General features: G+C 43.4%; 1 protein-coding gene and 1 pseudogene across 1 annotated transcript; both read left to right on the plus strand.

The window, feature by feature from the left end:
* Nucleotides 1–3,108: 3,108 nt before the first annotated feature.
* LOC119172034 (serine hydroxymethyltransferase, mitochondrial) lies at nt 3,109–18,703 on the plus strand. Its single transcript, XM_037423004.2, has 12 exons — nt 3,109–3,262; nt 9,847–10,005; nt 10,270–10,349; nt 10,818–11,018; nt 11,143–11,224; nt 11,348–11,470; nt 11,557–11,696; nt 12,255–12,417; nt 12,951–13,050; nt 15,979–16,134; nt 16,924–17,031; nt 18,496–18,703. The coding sequence occupies exons 1-12, from the start codon at nt 3,206–3,208 to the stop codon at nt 18,624–18,626; spliced, it is 1,500 nt and encodes a 499-aa protein (XP_037278901.2). The 5' UTR covers nt 3,109–3,205; the 3' UTR covers nt 18,627–18,703.
* On the plus strand, nt 3,272–7,664 carry LOC119172033 (lysosomal acid glucosylceramidase pseudogene; annotated as a pseudogene).
* Nucleotides 18,704–18,740: the final 37 nt, after the last annotated feature.

Here is an 18,740-nt window from a genome sequence, read left to right on the forward strand (position 1 = left end):
TCTCCAAAAAACTGCGCGCTCGTTCCTTTTTCTATCCAGAGTGCTATGTCACGCTGTTCGCCGTGCACGCGCCCTTCGTGATAGCAACTCGCCGGGCGCGCGGCGATAAAGCGAGGAGAACACCTGAGATATAGACACGTGCAGTCAGCCCCGGTGTAACAGTGACTATGGTTCTCGGCTGCTGACCAAAAGGTCGCGGTTTCCATCCCAGCCGCGGCAGTCGCATTTCAATGGAGGCGGAATGGTACAGAGGCCCGTGATCTACGTACGTATGTTGTCAATGCACGTTAACACAAAATGGTCAAATTTTCCGCAGCCCTCCACTACGGCGTCTCTCATATTCATATGGTGGTTTTGGGGCGCAAAACCCCGGATAATAATTTAATGGAACTATATTCGTAGCCTGGGTTGGTTACGTCTTCTTTCCTGACCACTCGTTCCTCGCCACTCTCCTGACAGGATTGGATTGGATAAACTTTTATTTGGTCCTCCAAAACACAGATCAGGAATGCTGCATCAAGCTCATAAAGTGCATGCTGTTCGTGGTCTGGATGTGCCGGGCGTGCGGCGATAACTCAACGGCATGCACGCATTTGTTAAATGACGATTATTGTTTAGGGACAAAAAGACGCCCCATTAACAGCGGAGCTCTATGGGAGCCGTTAGTTGTAATCCGTCATTATAAAACTATCATGAACCGGTACCCGTTATCAGGGGTGTCGCCAGAATTATCTTTTTTGGGGGGCAGGGGGTTTCAGCCGTAGATATATGTATGTTCACGTGTGCGTGCGTATGTGGACGCGCATATTACACAAGCAAATTTTACCCATGCATGTTATGTACGTACTCTTCTCCATCTTTTGCTTCGCTCCCAAATGCGTGCGCTGATTTGTCCAGCGTCGAACGGAATAACTCTGATGGGTGAGAGGACGAGTGCAGAGAGAGAGAGAAATAGGCAAGAGGAAATAGAAAAAATTAGAAATTCTTCGCGAAAAAAAATCCTGATAAAGCAGAGATCGAGCACGTGTACTCGCGAATCGAAGGTGGGCATCGTAAACATTCGGCTATATCCCGACACGCTAGCACAGCGTAACATAGCCCTGTATTGTTTAGTATACGAAGGGGATGGGAAAAGGAAGTGAGGTTGCGAAATGATGGAGAGAGGAAAGCATATAGCAAATAGAGAGAAAGAAAGAGAAGAAAAATGGGAAGAGAGAGAATCAAAAGGAGGCATAGACAAAAAGGGAAATCCGCTGGCGGCGGCATGTTGTCTTTTCATCCACCATCCTAATCTGTATCGTAATAAATATTATACGGTTAATGGAGTACGATTAACGTCCCCTATACTTTCCTTGGCTTAACTGTATGTTGGTTTTTATTGAAGACACACATGTGCAAAGATAAACATGTGAACTATTTTCTTGTTTCACAGCTTTACTCATTTCACTAACTTCCAGTTGAAACCCGTTGGTGTATCGGCGAAAACTAATGGGAGGCAAGTGGCTCAACTTCCGTCTCACCATAAAATTCTCAAATAGTAATTCGATCAATCTGACCCCTAATTGATTGATATGTGGGGTTTAACGTCCCAAAACCACCATATGATTATGAGAGACGCTGTAGTGGAGGGCTCCGGAAATTTCGACCACCTGGGGTTCTTGAACGTGCACTCAAATCTGAGCACATGGCGATAGTTATAGCGCGAGAACAAAACAACGACACAGAGACAAGAAGGACACGATGGAACCAGCTGGAAATTGTTATACGGGTTGAATTAGTGTTTTGTAAAACAGTTTCAGTTCGGCCTCGTTATATGACCAGTCGGGATTCATTCCTTACATATTCATGGCGAGATGAGGGGTCAGATTGCCCCACCGTGGTGGTCTAGTGGCCAAGGTACTCGGCTGTTGACCTGCAGGTCGCGGGATTGAATTCCGGCTGCGGCGGCTGCATTTCCGATGGAGGCGGAAATCCTGTAGGCCTATGTGCTCAGAAGTGTGGCAGCTATAACTATCGTCATGCCATACCAACTAGCCCAAGCTGCCACACTTCTGAGCACATGGGCCTACAGGATTTCCGCCTCCATCGGAAATGCAGCCGGAATTCAATCCCGCGACCTGCAGGTCAACTGCCGAGTAGCTTGGCCACTAGACCACCACGGTGGGGCAATCTGACCCCTCATCTCGCCATGAATATGTAAGGAATGAATCCCGACTGGGCATATAACGAGGCCGAACTGAAACTGTTCAACAAAACACTAATTCAACCCGTATAACAATTTCCAGCTGGTTCCATACAACGTTGTCAAATTCGAAGGCTTGACTCGTAATGGTCTTCAAACATACCGAACCGAAGAACAATTTTTAGCGCGGGTTTACTCAACTGTGATTGCGCACTTAGCTGTACTATCGAACAATCCACTAGGATGTCCAAATGAAAGACTGTACATCTATTTTCATGGCAAATTCTAACTCTCAATTCTAATTAATCTATCCCCTTGAAGTGCGAAAATTCATTCAAACTGGTGGTCATGGCTAACAAGTAGACCATTAAACAACAATTTTTTTTTTTTCGACTGCAATGTTTTGCAAGCGGTTTGCCACTGAACTTGAGCAAGAACGCTTCACCCGAAAGATAGCTGACGATTGTCTTCATCAAAAACGAGTGGGGTGTCAGTTGGCAAGGAAAAAGGCCAAGTTCTTCACCCTGAAATATCTGACGTACATTAATTGAGTGCGTTATATAGGACACATCATGCGTAATGTGTAAATTGGAGGGTGTAAACCGTGTAAACGTCACGCTCCCCTTCCGATCACCAGAATGAAATCCGTGCCGTGGTTCTGCGCAGCCATGTAAGTACGTATTGCCTCAAAATTATATTTCACGACGTAAAATACTCTCGCCGTATCCTACGCTTTGTCATTGTGTGACAAAGGGGTACAAGTGGCACGAGACCGCACCTCTTTCGAGGCAAGAAACATCGTCGCCTGCCTCCCGCTATTATCTCTCCGAAAAGATAGCGTCACGGGGCAACGAACACGCACGCAGTCGCCAAGTAGGCCCGAATCAAATTCACCCCACACACGCGGCGGCAGGGGATAAGGGCGAACGAGATAACCGGCGATAACCCTCCCTGATAGGTGACGCCACTTACGTCTGGCTTCCGACAGACAGCGCGGGGGCAGACGTGCTGCACTCTCCAGGCATGTCAGCGTTGTTGTGCAAAGTGCCCCGAGGGCTCACAGCAGCATGTGCAATCACGGTGAGTTCATTTACTGGGAAAAAAAGAAATGCGCTGTTCGCGTGTGCATGGATTTGAATACTTGAGCTATTAACGGTATCATATTTGGAGTTACGCCTATAACGGCGTCGTAAACAAGGTGAAACAATATTTTTCGCGCTCGCTGCATCGCCTAACTTGCTTCCTGCGCGTACAACAAATGAATGTGTCGTATGTTTAGAGTTTTTCCCGAAATCCACGGCACACAGGGGCACCAATACTGTAGCTGTGCCCTACGTCTTTCGGCGCAGTAAACAAGAAAGAGGTTCTCAGTGTGTTTTTGAGAGGTGGTGAAAAAATTGTTCCTCAAGCGAACAACAGATGTCGCAGCGCGTGCTAGCAGACGATTTTGTTACGAAACCCAGCATGCGTATCTAGCTAAAAACGAGCGAAAAGTTCGTAATTTTGGTTCTATACGGTGTTCCTTTCAAATTTTTGGACGTTAAAGGGTTCACCAAACGGCTGCACGCGCTTGCCGTTGTGGTATCGTTGCCAGGTGATACTATGGCGATTGTAAACCGCGCGGACCGCGCGTCCCCCACTTCAAAATTTCCTAAAATTAGGTCAGTTACGAGGTCGCCGGGTCACCTCGTCCTAGAACCGATGACATCACTGGGACTTTGCGGTAGACTTTCGGAACGTCAACGTCTCCCGGTGCCCTCGAATCATGGCGAAAATTGCGATCGTGGCAGCGCTGCTCTTCGCCTTTCACGGCCTCGCGAGGAACGCTTGTGTGCACAGGAACTACGGCAAAGGCAGCACCGTGTGCGTGTGCACCGAAGAACACTGCGATCTGCTCGGAAGTGTGGAGAAACAGGAAACTGGCGTCGCTGGCGTCTACGAAAGCAGCAAGGACGGATCTCGATTCCTCTCGACCACCATCGAGTTCTCGCAAGTCGACATAAATTTCACCGCTCTGCCTCGGACGCACAGTGTTATTCGCGTAACGCCGAACGTAACTTACCAGGAAATAATAGGCTTCGGCGGATCATTCACCGACGCTGCCGGCAGCAACCTGCTTCGCCTAAGAGAACCGCTTCGCACCCGACTTCTAGAAGCGTACTACTCGGAAGAGGGCCTCAACTACAACCTAGGACGAGTGCCGATCGCAAGCTGCGACTTCTCGATGCGCGTGTACTCCTACGACGACGTTTCCGACGACTTCGAGCTTGCCAATTTCAGCCTCGGACCCGAAGACATCAACTTGAAAATCCCCTTTATCCAACAAGCCCATGAAATGAACAAAACGGACCCCTTATGGCTCATAGCGAGCCCATGGAGCGCTCCGGCTTGGATGAAAACAAACAGTGACATGAGTGGAAGGGGTACGCTCCGAGGAAGCCCGAACGGTACGTATTACAAGACGTGGGCACAATACTTCATCAAGTTTCTGGATGCCTACAAAGATCACAATGTAAGCTTCTGGGGCCTCACTCCTCAGAACGAACCGACATCTGGCTTCGTTCCATTCTACCCTTTCCAGACAATGGGTTTCACTGCTGCTAGCCAGCGTGATTTCATAAAGTTTGACCTTGGCCCCGCTCTTGAAACAGCAGGCTATGGAGCTGACAAGGTGAAGTTGTTAATTTTGGATGATCAGCGGGCCTTTCTCCCTTACTGGGCTAACGTTGTCCTCGCTGACGCTGAAGCTGCAAAATACGTCTCCGGTATAGCCTTTCATTGGTATTGGAATCACATAAGGGGTGCCCATGTGCTCACGCAAACTCACAGGAGGCACCCCGACAAGTTTCTTTTGGCAACGGAAGCATGTGAAGGGTCGTCGTCTCTCTCAAAAAACAGGGTGATCCTTGGGAGCTGGAAGCGTGCTGAAAGCTACGCTTTGGACATCATCCAAGACTTGCACCACTGGACCACTGGCTGGATCGACTGGAACCTCGCTCTGGACACCATGGGCGGCCCAAACTGGGCTCACAACTACGTTGACGCTCCGATCATCGTGAACGTGACATCCAAAGAGTTCTACCAGCAGCCGATGTACTACGCTTTGGCACACTTCAGCAAGTTTCTGCCACGAGGTTCGAAAAAAATTGAATCTGAGCCAGCACGAAAACTTGACACTATAGCGTTCCTCAGGCCAGACAATGCTATAGTGTTAGTGATTCTAAACAGGCAATCTTTTCTGAGAACTTACACTATTGTGGATGAACAGCTTGGTAACCTGAATTATAGCATACCAGGAAATTCTATTCAGACTTACATTTGGTGGTTGCCCTAAGTGTAACTATCTTGACTTAGTAACTTATGAAACTGTCTTGCGTTTTAGGTGTATGTACGTTATTATATGTTGCATTTCCCGAGTTGCTCAAGCAAGAATATTGTGAAATTTCAACGGGAGGCTTGCTCCATGACATTTTTGTGTGCCAGTCCTTCTTTGTAGTTTGTTTGCATGGCAAGAGAAAGGGAATATTCATTTACTAGCTCACTATAGCCCTCTAAAATAGGTGCATTATGTTTAGGCAAGTTCCGTGTTCAAGGTTGGTGCCAAATTCAACTACCGCACTTCCTTCAATATTAGCTTGCCTGATTGAGGTAGATTCTTGTTATTAAGTGTCCTTTTAAAAAGCCTGTGATGTTTCGACTCGTGATAGTTAGACCCGTATTGGGGCTCCGAAATGTTGATTCTGTTGTTTTACCATTTTTTTAAATGGCGAGCGTACATTTTCTTGAACCATAATTTTTCCTCACCAGAAGAGTTTATGTGAAATCCTAGACTTTTATTAGACTCATTTGATATATTGTTGAAGTTTTATGTCTTGAAATACGCACCATTCTAGCTTAGTGGATTGATAATAGGGGCAGAGCAATGCTCTGACCACTCACAAAGCCCAAAAAGGCACTGCATTGGCAAAAGCATTGCTGCAACATCGCAGCTCTTGTTTCAATAGCCACATTCCAAAATACTTTGAATGCATTAATACTCATGCACAATAACCCAAGTGCAAATAATTTTGAGCGATCATAAGTGTTCTGTGTTAGCCTTCTACTATGATGAATATAGTAGCATCGATATTCACATAGCTGCTACATTGAGCAACAGCCATCATTATGTGTAAACAAAAACAAAAATCTGCGTACCAGCTTGGAGAGAGCTGGCTAACCGTTTATAAACATTCCATATTCTGCAGCAGCACAACTTTTGTGATTAGAGTTTGTAATTTTAGTTGCAGCTTTCTGTTATCCAATTGTAATAACTACATTGTGTCACAATTTTCACCTGATTAAAAAGGTTTATTTAGTGAACATGCACATTACTGTCATTAATATGGCTCTATTCCTTCAATCTTCGTGTGCAGTGTTCACAAAAATTAATAGGGCAGCAAAATATATTTAAGTGTAAGAACTGGTACGTGCTGCTGCTTGTGATAATCACCTCATGTCATTTTAAGTCTGGCCACTAAAGATTATCAGGGCTCTGATAAAAGTGAGTGAGCAAAAATTGTGTTTATATGACACCAATCAACGATGGTGGAAATAAAAAGTATGTGCAATATTACTAGGCTCGGTCCCTGCTGCCGGCAATTTATTCTTTCATCCACTCTACCTCGTTCAAATTTATATCATAACTACTTCAAATAACATCCTCTATACTTTCCTTGGCAATATTGTCAATTAGGTCTGTTAGTTCTCATTAATATTGCATCTAATAGAGAAAAATGGCTGAATAAAATTCCCCTTCTTTCCTTCCTAACCCCTAATTGGAGCATCTGATTTTGTAGGCACAGGACTAGTGCTCAACAAACTTTTTTTTTTTTTTTTTTAACACGAAAGTGTTTTATGTCGGGGTCCACCACGGCTCCGCTGACTGATTTACGTCAAGGATATCACTTTGTAAGTTATATACTAACAGATTTCAGAGAGAAAAAAAACACGAATTAAATGTTCTGTCATTGGGCATTGAAACAGCAACCTCTCAATCTGCAGTGCGTGGCGCTAACGACTTGGCCACGAAGCCTACATTGTGTAAACTGCTAACAGCAAGCTATTTATACACATGATATACTATTTGGCTGTCCTCAGAGCTCCATTACTTCAGCACGTTGTCATCATCGGTAGCGAGATGGCATGAAGAGCTCGCGTTTGGCCCGCCCGCTCTAAAGGTCGTCACCGCTCGCATTTCGCTAAGGGCCGCCTCCACAGGTCTCTCCTGTGCATGGGTTGATCATATTTGTGATATAGGAGAGCACGAAGGTCGCTTCGCTCACTGGCGCGGCCGCGTTTATTGAAGGAGCACGCTGCTCATACACGAGCTAAGAATTGTGACAGTAGTTTGCGCTTGTTCTGTGTATACTTTTGCGTTTGTTTTGCGAGTTTCTTTCTGTTCGAACAGCGTGAATAAAGTGTCGAGCTGTGACAGTTGCTTGTTCGTGCTCGTCCTGTGTATGCTCATTTCGTGCGTGCTTTGTGCGTGAGGTGCGTGCTGCAAGTTTCAAGCTGCTTGCGGTTCTTCGCGTGACTTTGCATTTTGTTGCTGCAGCATTCATTTCTTTGCCCTTGTGGCAAAACAATGCACAATCAACGCTCAACTATCTCTGTGAAAACACGTTTCACTTGCGTGTTATACCAATTACTAGAAGAAGGGATCAGTCGCATTTTTTTAACGTCATGTCAGCAAGCCCAAACAGCTGCACTGATGTGATTCTAGCATGGCAACTGGTGACACACACATACACATACACACACACACTATATGTAGAATGTCAGCTGCATTCAAGACTTCGTCCTTAACTGAAGCCAAAAAGCATTTCAAAATCTACACTAAAATAATTTTGGCAGATCAAATTCAGCCAAAAAGGAATGAGAAACATAGCTGGGAAAATTAGTGCATAAATCAGACTAAAGCAGAGGCTGAGGCATAAGCTCGAGAACTTTTCAACTGAGCGTCTGATGTTGAGAATACTAGAAAGAAGGCCGTGCATTTGCATGCACATGTGTACACAGGCATGCAATATGATATACATATATAAGAATATATAAATGAATACTGTAACCATGAGAACTATGACTAGTACATGAATCCGGGATATTTCACAGCTTGGTCTATAAATACCATGATAACTTCTCTTCTTTTATTTCTTGAAGGACTCGTTTTTGATGACATGAAGCATTTTCACAATGCTTTAATAAGTTTAAGTGATAACCTGCAACATTTATAAAAATGAATAACTAACTTTTCCTAAATCAAATGGGCTGTTGTCTGTTCTTGACTTAACTTTTTGTTGTCACTTTATCTAGCACATTCCTAATTCAGTATTTCGTGTGCCTTATGTAATGCCACAAGCATCCTACTATAAATTGTATCTGGCTAAGAGGTGGAAATAACACGTGCTTAACATACAGCTATATTACCAAAGCTGTTAACAGCACTCAAACTGGGTCTCAATTTACAGTCTATGTTTCAAGTACACTTACTTTATTACCCTGAGAAATTGCTGAGACCTGCAGAAATTTGAAACCAGCTAAAATTGATGTTCTAATCCCCATAGCTTTCTTAATATAGCACATACTCGCAAAATCCTTGCGGCAGCACGTTCACGAAGCGAAAGTGTACATCATTTTCTTAATAACAATTTTTGAACTGCGGTGTTGTTTACTGGCCCTTTAAAAGTTGTAAAAAACACTTCACAAACGTCATATTTGAAGGCAGCACTAAAGAAACCTTGTCTGCATAAGATAAAAGAAAATCTCACGAGGCAACTGGACAGGCTCAAGTGGACCAGTTTTCCCGAGAATCATTTTCCATGATGGAAAAGGTTCTGCAGGACATGAAAGCAAAGGCAGGAGGCTCTGAGCTCAGTGGGAGAAAGATAGTACGAGCATGTATGGATGCAGAGTTTTATTTTTTCGGTTGTCAGCATTCGCACATTTTAGAGAGCAAGGCCAAAGGAGAGGAGCAAGACAACAGGTCAAGCACTAGGCCAAGGAGGTTGAATGCACTGGAAGTGTTACATTGGGCAAACTGGGCATTGTATGAATCACAATATGCTGCTGGATCATAAAGCTCCACCAAAGGGCAGCCATTTTTCAAACTGTCTTCACACTGTAGAGAATGTTGCTTGCTGACACGGCAGTGCAGTGTAATCTCAAAGTTAAGGTAATAAGGGTAACTAAAGAAGCCTAAATGATTACCAAAGCAAATGTCATGTGTCAGAAAGCCCTTGATCATGTTATTTGCCGCTGGGTTAGACTTCCTGGCAGTGCATCATTAAAATAATTTTTGCCTGCTCGTGATTTTTTTTTTTTGCACATGTTAATTTAACCACTCATGTATGCCTGTTTGTTTCAATGAATTTCAGAGTTGATAGCTTGCCCTGTATGTATTTCTTCACCTTTTAACAAACATCACTTGTTCTTGGACAATAATAAAAAAAATGTTCAAATTGCCAATATGTTAAATAACCACGAATAGGGAGTAAATAATAATTTTACATTTGTAATGGTAATGTTATTGACACAAGATACAATAACAAATCTTACGATGATAGTAGTTAATGGGTCATGTACGCACGTTGTCCCTAAAGCACGATTCTTTCCCCTGCCCTTTCCAGAAAACTGTCACACGAGGCACCATACCTGTGCTACAGAGGCTGTCTCATTCGGCAGTCAGTCATCCGACACAGCTTCAGCAAGAAGACCCAGAAATGTGGGAGCTACTCAAGGAAGAGAAACAGCGCCAAGTCTCTGGCCTAGAGCTTATTGCATCTGAAGTACGTTCCTTGCAACCGTTGCTCACAGTGTTTGTTCTGCATCTGAGGAGTTTGGCGCCTCTCTATCGTTTATAATATTAGCCTGTTCAGCATGCATGCTTATTGTAATTGGTCGTTTCTTCATGTACTCTGGCTTAGTGAAATGTTTGTGCAGCAATGAAAAATGTGCTATCCCGCATCACATGTTTGCGCATGTGGGACTCAAAGCTTCGCGGACGTGTAGGTTATCTGCTTTTGTAACCCTTGCTGTACAATTACTTTCAGAACTTTGCTAGTCAATCTGTCCTCGAAGCACTGGGATCTTGTCTGAATAATAAGTACTCGGAGGGATATCCTGGCGTAAGGTATGGTTATTTCACTTTTATGCGATGTTGGCTTTCAGTGAAAACCTAATGAACTTACGTAAATACGTTTAAAAGAGCCAGCACTGGCAATTCCCTTGCACTTGTATTTGTAAAAAGTAAATACCTATGATCCACTGAGTGTTAAGTCTAATGAAATAGTTTATGAATAGGGTTTGTTACAAGCGATAATTGAAAGAGAGAAAAGGAATAAAGGAAATGTAGAGAGGTTAACGAGACTATGTTCAGTGCACTTCCCCACACATTGGGAGGGGTATAAGGGTGCAAGAAAGAGAAATTTGCACTATGAGCACCAATTGTCCTAGTGATGCGAGGGAAAAGGCATGTCTTGGAAAACATTTTATGGTCAGTTACATTTCAGGTAGTATACTGCATTTAATTTTTTTAAAATATGTCCAGTGTTTATATATGCAAAGACTCGAAAGCATCTTCACGAATGCATACTTGCAGGTACTATGGTGGCACAGAAGTGGTGGACAAAATCGAACTTCTCTGTCAGAAGAGGGCCCTCGAGGCGTTCAGTTTAGACCCAAGCAAATGGGGCGTCAACGTCCAGCCATATTCGGGTTCTCCTGCAAATTTTGCAGCCTACACTGCCGTGCTGCAACCACACGACAGGATCATGGGACTTGACTTACCCGATGGGGGACAGTAAGTGCACTTAGGCATTGTTTTTAAAGTAATTATTGCTATACATGTCTTAGCATTTCGTTTTTTGTAAGGAAAGCATGTTTACTGGTGGTGTACAATGTAATTATCTTACTTCCGTTACCAGCCTTACCCATGGCTACATGACGGACCAAAAGAGGATATCCGCAACATCTATATACTTTGAATCCATGGGTTACAAATTAAATGTGAGCTAACCCTTTGGAACGTCTCATTTTTGTATGCTTTAAGAACGCTGCTCAAAGGCTGTGTATCTTGTTTCATAGTTTAACATTTTGTTTTACGTTCTCACCCGACTTTTCATTCCATAGAAAGAAACGGGACTAATCGACTATGAGAAGCTACATGACATGGCGCGGCTGTTTCGGCCGAGGTTGATCATTGCTGGAACAAGCGCTTATGCTAGGTTACTGGACTACAAAAAGTTCAGAGAAGTAAGTAAGTGTGCCGAATGTGAGCACAGCATGTCTAAATGCATTGATATTAACAAAGAACTACTTGTCCTTGCATGTGAATTTAGGTGTGCGACGACGTCAAGGCAATCCTCATGGCCGACATGGCCCACATTAGTGGGCTCGTAGCAGCAAAGGTGATCCCGTCTCCTTTCGAATATGCCGACTTGGTTACCACCACGACACACAAGACTCTTCGAGGTTCAAGGTCAGCCGAATTGTGATTTCACTATGTACAAGGCTGCTTTTTGATTACTCCCGAAATTCACCTCAGCCGCAATCATAGATTCCCAAGGCATTCCCTCCGAGCATGTGCTTATCTCATTTTTCAATGGCGATGCACATGTACAAGCCGAGTATTTTGGTGAATTATATGTAACTACAAAATCTAATCTAAAAACTTTAATGTTACGTACCAAAGTTATATAACACTCCAGCATAGGTAAGTGCAATGTATTAAAAACAGGCATTCACATTTAGTTTTTACTTACAGTTACAAAACTTTAATTGGGCAGTTCATTTGCATTCCTGTTACTATGTGAAAAGGAGTTCTGGTCAAAGTGTTAATGTCTGTGCAATTTGCAAATAAAACCTTGGAAGGCACAACTTTCATTACACGATTAGACACCTGTAAACATAACATCTGTTCAAGACCACACGTTCCTTTGCGATCCATCAGTGGGTTTCAACAAAGAAAACTCTTCGCGTCACCTGTGTATCATTGTTAAGAAAAAGCGAATGTGACGGAATTGTTCATTTATTTCAGAGCGGGCCTCATCTTCTTTCGCAAGGGGTTGAAAGAGGTTGACAAGAAAGGGAAAGAAATTATGTACGACCTGGAGCAAAAGGTCAACTTTGCAGTGTTTCCATCACTTCAGGGCGGACCCCACAACCACGCCATTGCCTCTGTTGCTGTTGCTTTAAAACAGGTGTGGCTCAGAGCGCAATAGTTCTCGAGCATAACAAAAAATATATTGTTTTCAGCAAAGGCAGAACGATAGGCCTAGCATGTTACACTGTAGTATGCTATTGTACCGGCATTGGTGTAAAAAAGTGACATAGCTTAGATATTACTGTTCACTCAATGTAGTAACTGTAAAGGGTGCATAGAAATTATATAACATATCTTCGCTGCTTAGGCATCGTTTTCATAGATCACTTGTTTTTGATAGAGCTATAATGTCAGTGCAAACTCATTAATAATTTAGGCATTAACTGTTTTATTACACATCATTTTATCATTATTAATGTCACTACTTGACGCAGTGGTAGGACTTTCTGTATTTTTACTTAAGAACTAATTTTTACGATGAAAAAAACAATAGCTACATGCAAATTTCACTTAAACTAGCCCTATGAACCCTGAATAATCCTGGTGCGAACAGCTTCAGTGACAAGTAGCTATCCTTTCCTTCGAAACAGCTGCTGTATATTAATTACCACAATATTAATCTGTTTACAGGCAACAACGCCAGAATTTCGTGAATATCAGGAGCAAGTGCTCAAGAATGCCAAAGCGATGGCGACTGCACTGGTGGAGAGAGGCCACACCATTGTCTCCGGTATGTGGGGCGGCTGACAAAAGAGCATAGTAACACTGAATGTTCACTTTGACCGGTCATAACAAACTTAAGAGTACTGAACGCTGGGCGAGTTGGTAAATCATCACTACAAAACTGCGCGAAAAATCGACAAGAAACAGAGAAGGCACACACACAAGCGCAGAACTAGCAACTGACAGTTTATTGAAAGAAAACACTTATATACCTAAAGAAAAACATGACGTGAAAGATTAGAAGTTGGCAGTGAGATAATCAATCTCTAGTTGGTGCAAAGTCACCGAAGGCCTCGCAACACACGTGTCGCCATACTTGTGTATATAAAAAGCCTCCGCAACTTCTCTCGCTGTCCTATCCCTGTGCCGTGACAACACCCTTGTTTCGTGAAATAAAGGGGAACACTTGCAATCCCTGCAATGTAGGCACAGATTCGACGAAGGGTGAGCCTTCAGCGATGCCCTGTGATCCATTAGTCGATTGTTCAAACATCTTCCAGTTTGCCCAATATAGCACCTACCACATGATAAGGGGATAAGATACACCGCACCAATTCCACACTCTACAAACGTTTCCCGGTGTTTGCACACACACCTGCGCAGGCACACACACCTGCGCTTGTGTGTGTGCCTTCTCTGTTTCTTGTCGATTTTTCGCGCAGTTTTGTAGTCATAACAAACACGGAATCCATGAATTCACAAAAAGGAACAGCCTTCTTTCTGTAAAATGGGTCTCTAACACAATGACACATGCGGTCTCAACTTTCGCACAATGCCTGATTGCATCTCTTCCACGAGCTATCAATGCTTGAAACACTGGTGGGAGTACAGGAGCCAAAAATAGGTGCTCAAAATGCACTACACAGTTCACTACATTGGTTTCGCCACCGTGGTGGTATTGTAGTAGCTCTGCTCAGCTGCCGACCTGAAAGACATGGGTTCCTAGATGTGGAGGTCGCATTACAATGAAGGAAAAATTGTAGCGGTTTGTGTAGTCAGATATTAGCACACATTGAAAAACCCGGGCAGTTGAATGTATCTGCATCCATCTACTACGCTGTGCCTCATAGTCACATTGTAGCTACCGTAATTACTCGAATCTAACGCGCACCTTTTTTCCGGTTAAGCCAGTTCATAAATCGCATGCGCGTTAGAATCGAGTACGAACAAAAAAATTACGGTCAATCTATTGCCATCGGCAAATCCAAAATGGCCGCCCCCTACGTGCGTCGGCATGGCGCGTCGGCCATTTCTGCCTATGTGTTTCCCATGTGCGGCACTTCGTACGTGTGCTGAGGAGTTCGTCATCTAGTAGTGCATTAGCATCGACGGCGTGGAAGGGCCGACTCAAAAACTCGAGTGCACCACGATGCCACTTTTAAAAGAAAAGTCATCGCGTGTGCAGAAACGGACGGAAATCGGGCCGCATCGCGGTCGTTCAGAGTTCCTGAAACGTGCGTGCAGGACCGGCGGAAACAAAAGCAGAAGATTGTCGACAGCAAAGCTTCACGCAAAGGCTTCAGTGGACCACAGCAGGGTCGGTTTCCGCAAATTAAAGAGCTGCTCGGCGAGTATGTGCTTGAGCAGCGAGCAGCACAGCGGTCCGTGACGACAGAACTGCTCCAAGTGCGGGCTATGCAATTAGTCTTGGAAAAAGGTCTAATGCGGAGCCAGTTTAAAGCGAGCAGGTGCTGGCTAACTAACTTTATGAAGAGGAAAGGCTTTTCCCTCCGAAGGGGAACATGCATATGCAAAAAGTTTTGCGGAGGAGTACGATGAAAAGCTTCACAGTTTTCAGAGGTTCGTTCTAAACTTGCGGCGCAACAACGGCTACCTGCTTGCGCAAATTGGGAATGCCGATCAGACGCCTCTTTACTTCGACATGCCTGGCACCACAACCGTCGAGAAGAAGAAGCAAGTTCGCGTGCTGACATCGGTCCACGGTAAAACTACAGTGACGGAAATGCTCTGTTACACGTCAGATGGGCACAAGCTTCGCCCGTACTTCATATTTAAATGGAAGACGCTCCCGAAAGGAGTCGTTTTTTCGAGTGGTGTGACCGTGCGGGCCAGCGAGAAAAATGGGTTCGCGCTGCAATCGATGTCTTACTTTTTTTTTTTTTCGCGGTGGAAATCGGGTGCGCGTTACAATCGAGGGCACGGTAGAATCGAGTAAATACGGTAAGTCTCGGATATCTGTAAAGGGCTGGCCTCCCTACCGTCTTCTAGAGGGTCATTCTCTTTGGCTCCTTTCTGAAGAGAGTTCGTGTTCCACCTTGGCCATCACCATTGTACATTGTTGCAGAGTTCTACCCAATAAACACCTTTACATTACTATGGCTCTGGCTTAGACCTAAACCCCAAGAATTATTACATTCTTTTTAAAGAAGAGCTGGTGCATAGCAGTGGTGTAGCCAGTTCTCCATCAAGTGGGGACAGGTTTCACAGACGCTCAACAACAGTGCACTTTTGTACCACGTGATCGGCGCAAACTTGTAACGCAACTGCTGTCATCTAAAGCCCCTTCATGCAGACTGTTGTTGTCAAAGCAGCAATAAGCTCAAGTTTGTGCTTCTGTGGGAGCAGCTTCAAAATGGCATACTGCAAAACATGTCATTCAGCGATTGACGAAAGCACTGGCCGTTGAATGGCTGGTTACTTTGCACCATGAGGTAGATCGTATGTGAGGTACACTGCTGTCGAAGGCATCAGAATGATTTTAACCACTCAAGTTTCAAGTAAGCTTGTATCGTCTCTGCATGCTTTCATATTCTGGTGTCGACATATAGTCGCTATGAAAAGGGGTCCTGAACGAGTGAACATGCTGAGCAGATAATCTCGACCACAAAGCTTTTGCAGTCAACTCGAAATTGCACTACTCACTTGCTTAGCATCCTTTTGTGTATAACAACCTCTCAATTTCTTTGTTGTTCAGGTGGCACAGACAACCACCTTCTGCTCTTGGATCTGCGACCAAAAGGACTGGATGGTGCACGACTAGAGGCAGTCATGAATGAATGTAACATCACTGCAAACAAAAACACCTGCCCAGGAGACAAGTCGGCCCTTGTGCCGGGAGGTATCCGCCTTGGTGAGAGTGTTTCCCACTGAATTCTGTTCTCAAAGTTGTAAAATCACTTTAACAATCTCATAGCTGTATGGTGGGACAGGCATAGGTTATGGTAAAAACGTGATGCCAGTCATGACCGCACTAATATTGTTGTCATGCATGCATTTTCTGCAGTTGTTAGCTGCTGTCACCGGAAATGGCACGCAAGTGACAGCAGTTTTCAAAAGCGTTACAACATTAGCAATTTATTCTCACTCTGTACAGCACTTATAGTTTTTCATCTGTAGTCTTATTGACGGTTGTATTTGTTGGAGACACCAAGCATGTGCACATAAAAATGCCACAAGGTCTTATCATTTCACTAAATACGGAAAGTCCATGCAAATTTGATGCGAGGCACTACAGGTAACAACTTCATTGCATAGAACTAGTGTCAGCAGCTTAAGTTGTCTTTGACTACAGCAGAGAGTAGTGTCAATGCCACAAACAATCCAACCGGCTTCCAATAAATATTTGCTATGTTAACATACAATATATTTAATGCAACATCATATTACAAAATGCATACCTACACAGTCTTTTTATCATATTTTATCCACTATTTTACACCAGCATAGCATATTTTATCATTTTCCTCACAGTTTGTGAACAGTACGCTGCAGTGTCCTGGTGTGCTGTATTGACTCATTTACTGTGCTAGTGATGGCTAATTTTGTTGGCTAAATGATGTTCTTGGTAATGAATACAGGGAGCAAAAGAAGCCTGCTATGTATAACACAGTGCATCTGTGAAACCACTGAAACATTACAGGTGCACCTGCCCTGACGTCAAGGAACTTCAAGGAGAAAGACTTCCACAAAGTTGTAGAGTTCATTGACAGAGCAGTGACTATAGCCCTTGAAGCCAAGCCAAAAGCAGGTGATCTCTTTTTTTTTTTTTTCATAGGCATACTGTAATTTGTATGTACCCCTACAATATTTACGTCAAGCCATGATCCTGCTGGTATCATTTACACTGCACGTCAGTTCGTTAAGCAAATACTGCCTCCTTAACCAAATAGTGGATGCTTGAAAACATAAGAGGTAAAATCGATTTCACTTGTATCATATTGGTCTTATACAATACCAAAAACACCACACTTGGCAACCAAAAAAAAAACGTAAATGGCAATGCAATTCTTGAGGTTCCCACTTCAAGAATGGCATTGTCAAACTCTGTGAACCCATTGTGGCCTCACAGAGTTTGACAGTGTCTGCTAGAGCCTACATACTATTTGAGTGAAAATTAACAACCATGCTGTGTTTTAAATCAGCCATAGACTTGGCATTTTAAGTTGTGGAAAACTCTACTGAACCAGTGTGACCAACATATAATATAGACATAAGAATCCATTGTGTCACTAGGATTTATGTGCTGTGGTTTCAAAGTGAAATTCAAAACTTCTACTTCAATTGTGCTTAAAAATAATGAGTCCTACAGCAAGTTTCTCGGAAAATAAATTAGTCTTCGTGTTTAGACCTCATTGGCTATACATGGTTAAAACTCCTAGGCTAGAGACAACAAATAGCAAGTGCCGACTACACTTCTTGTACGAAACTTTATCACATGCGAATTCGTGAGGATGAAATTTCGTTCATAGTAAGTGCTCTTCTATTGGTTTGTGTACACCTCTGTTCTATAAACTGCAATAAATTTGAAGAGGAATTCTCTATACATGGGTTTTGCAACATGAGTAGTACGGCAGTCAATACAGTAGAAGAAACTTTATTCCACCAGGGTGTACCGAGACCCATGAAAGTAAATTTGCACATACTGGAGCTTGATACCGCTCATAAATGCCTTGTTACTCCAATAACTACTAACAGGGCAATAACCATAGAAAAAAATTTAACCCTACAGCAATATGTCTATCGTATTTATCATAAGACTGTAATATTCAAATCTTCCAGCTCAGCGAGTGGAGCTCGCAAGAGTGGAAGCTTGGGCTAGTTGGTGCGTAGTCATAATTGCAAGATTGTTTCAGCGCGCGAACAATGGAAAAAGGACAGGGTAGACAGAAAGAGCGCAGCGCTCTTTCTGTCTACCCTGTCCTTTTTCCATTGTTCGCGCGCTGAAACAATCTTGCACCAAGTGGAAGGTGCAAAAGCTGCTTTTAAGTTCATGATGCATGATTGTGAATTCTTAATACAGTATTATAACCTCTTTGCATCCTGTATATATTTCGGTGCTGTAGCTCAATTGTGTTACGCAGTATAGAGTAGTGAAAGCGGTTCTCAACGTTTGAATTTATGAAAAGATCTGCAAACCACTAAACTCTTGCTTCTGTTTTTAATACCACTCACTTTTTGCATTCACTTGACACAAAATATCCTTTTTCATCAGGGAAGACAGTGAAGGACTTCAAGGAATTTATTTCAAATGACGACGCAACCAAGCTTAAAATGCAGGAGCTACGGAAGGACGTTGAAGCTTTTGCAGTCACATTTCCGATGCCTGGATTCACTGACCACTAGTCACACAAATTATTCCTGTACATAGATGTATAAGACTTGTAGCGACACTTGAATAAAAAGTTGTAGTTTTTATTTTATTTTTATGTATAATTAGCATTACCCAGCATAATGTTG

The sequence above is a fragment of the Rhipicephalus microplus genome, chromosome 4 (assembly GCF_043290135.1).
Source record: "Rhipicephalus microplus isolate Deutch F79 chromosome 4, USDA_Rmic, whole genome shotgun sequence".
Lineage (NCBI taxonomy): Eukaryota > Metazoa > Arthropoda > Arachnida > Ixodida > Ixodidae > Rhipicephalus > Rhipicephalus microplus.

Excerpts from the sequence above, each read along its gene's own strand:
- LOC119172034 (XM_037423004.2), top strand. The coding sequence starts at position 3,206 with ATGTCAGCGTTGTTGTGCAAAGTGCCCCGAGGGCTCACAGCAGCATGT. Across the intron at positions 11,225-11,347 it reads CCATGGGTTACAAATTAAAT|AAAGAAACGGGACTAATCGA; the intron begins GTGAGCTAACCC and ends TTCATTCCATAG. Across the intron at positions 13,051-15,978 it reads AGGCCACACCATTGTCTCCG|GTGGCACAGACAACCACCTT; the intron begins GTATGTGGGGCG and ends TTTGTTGTTCAG.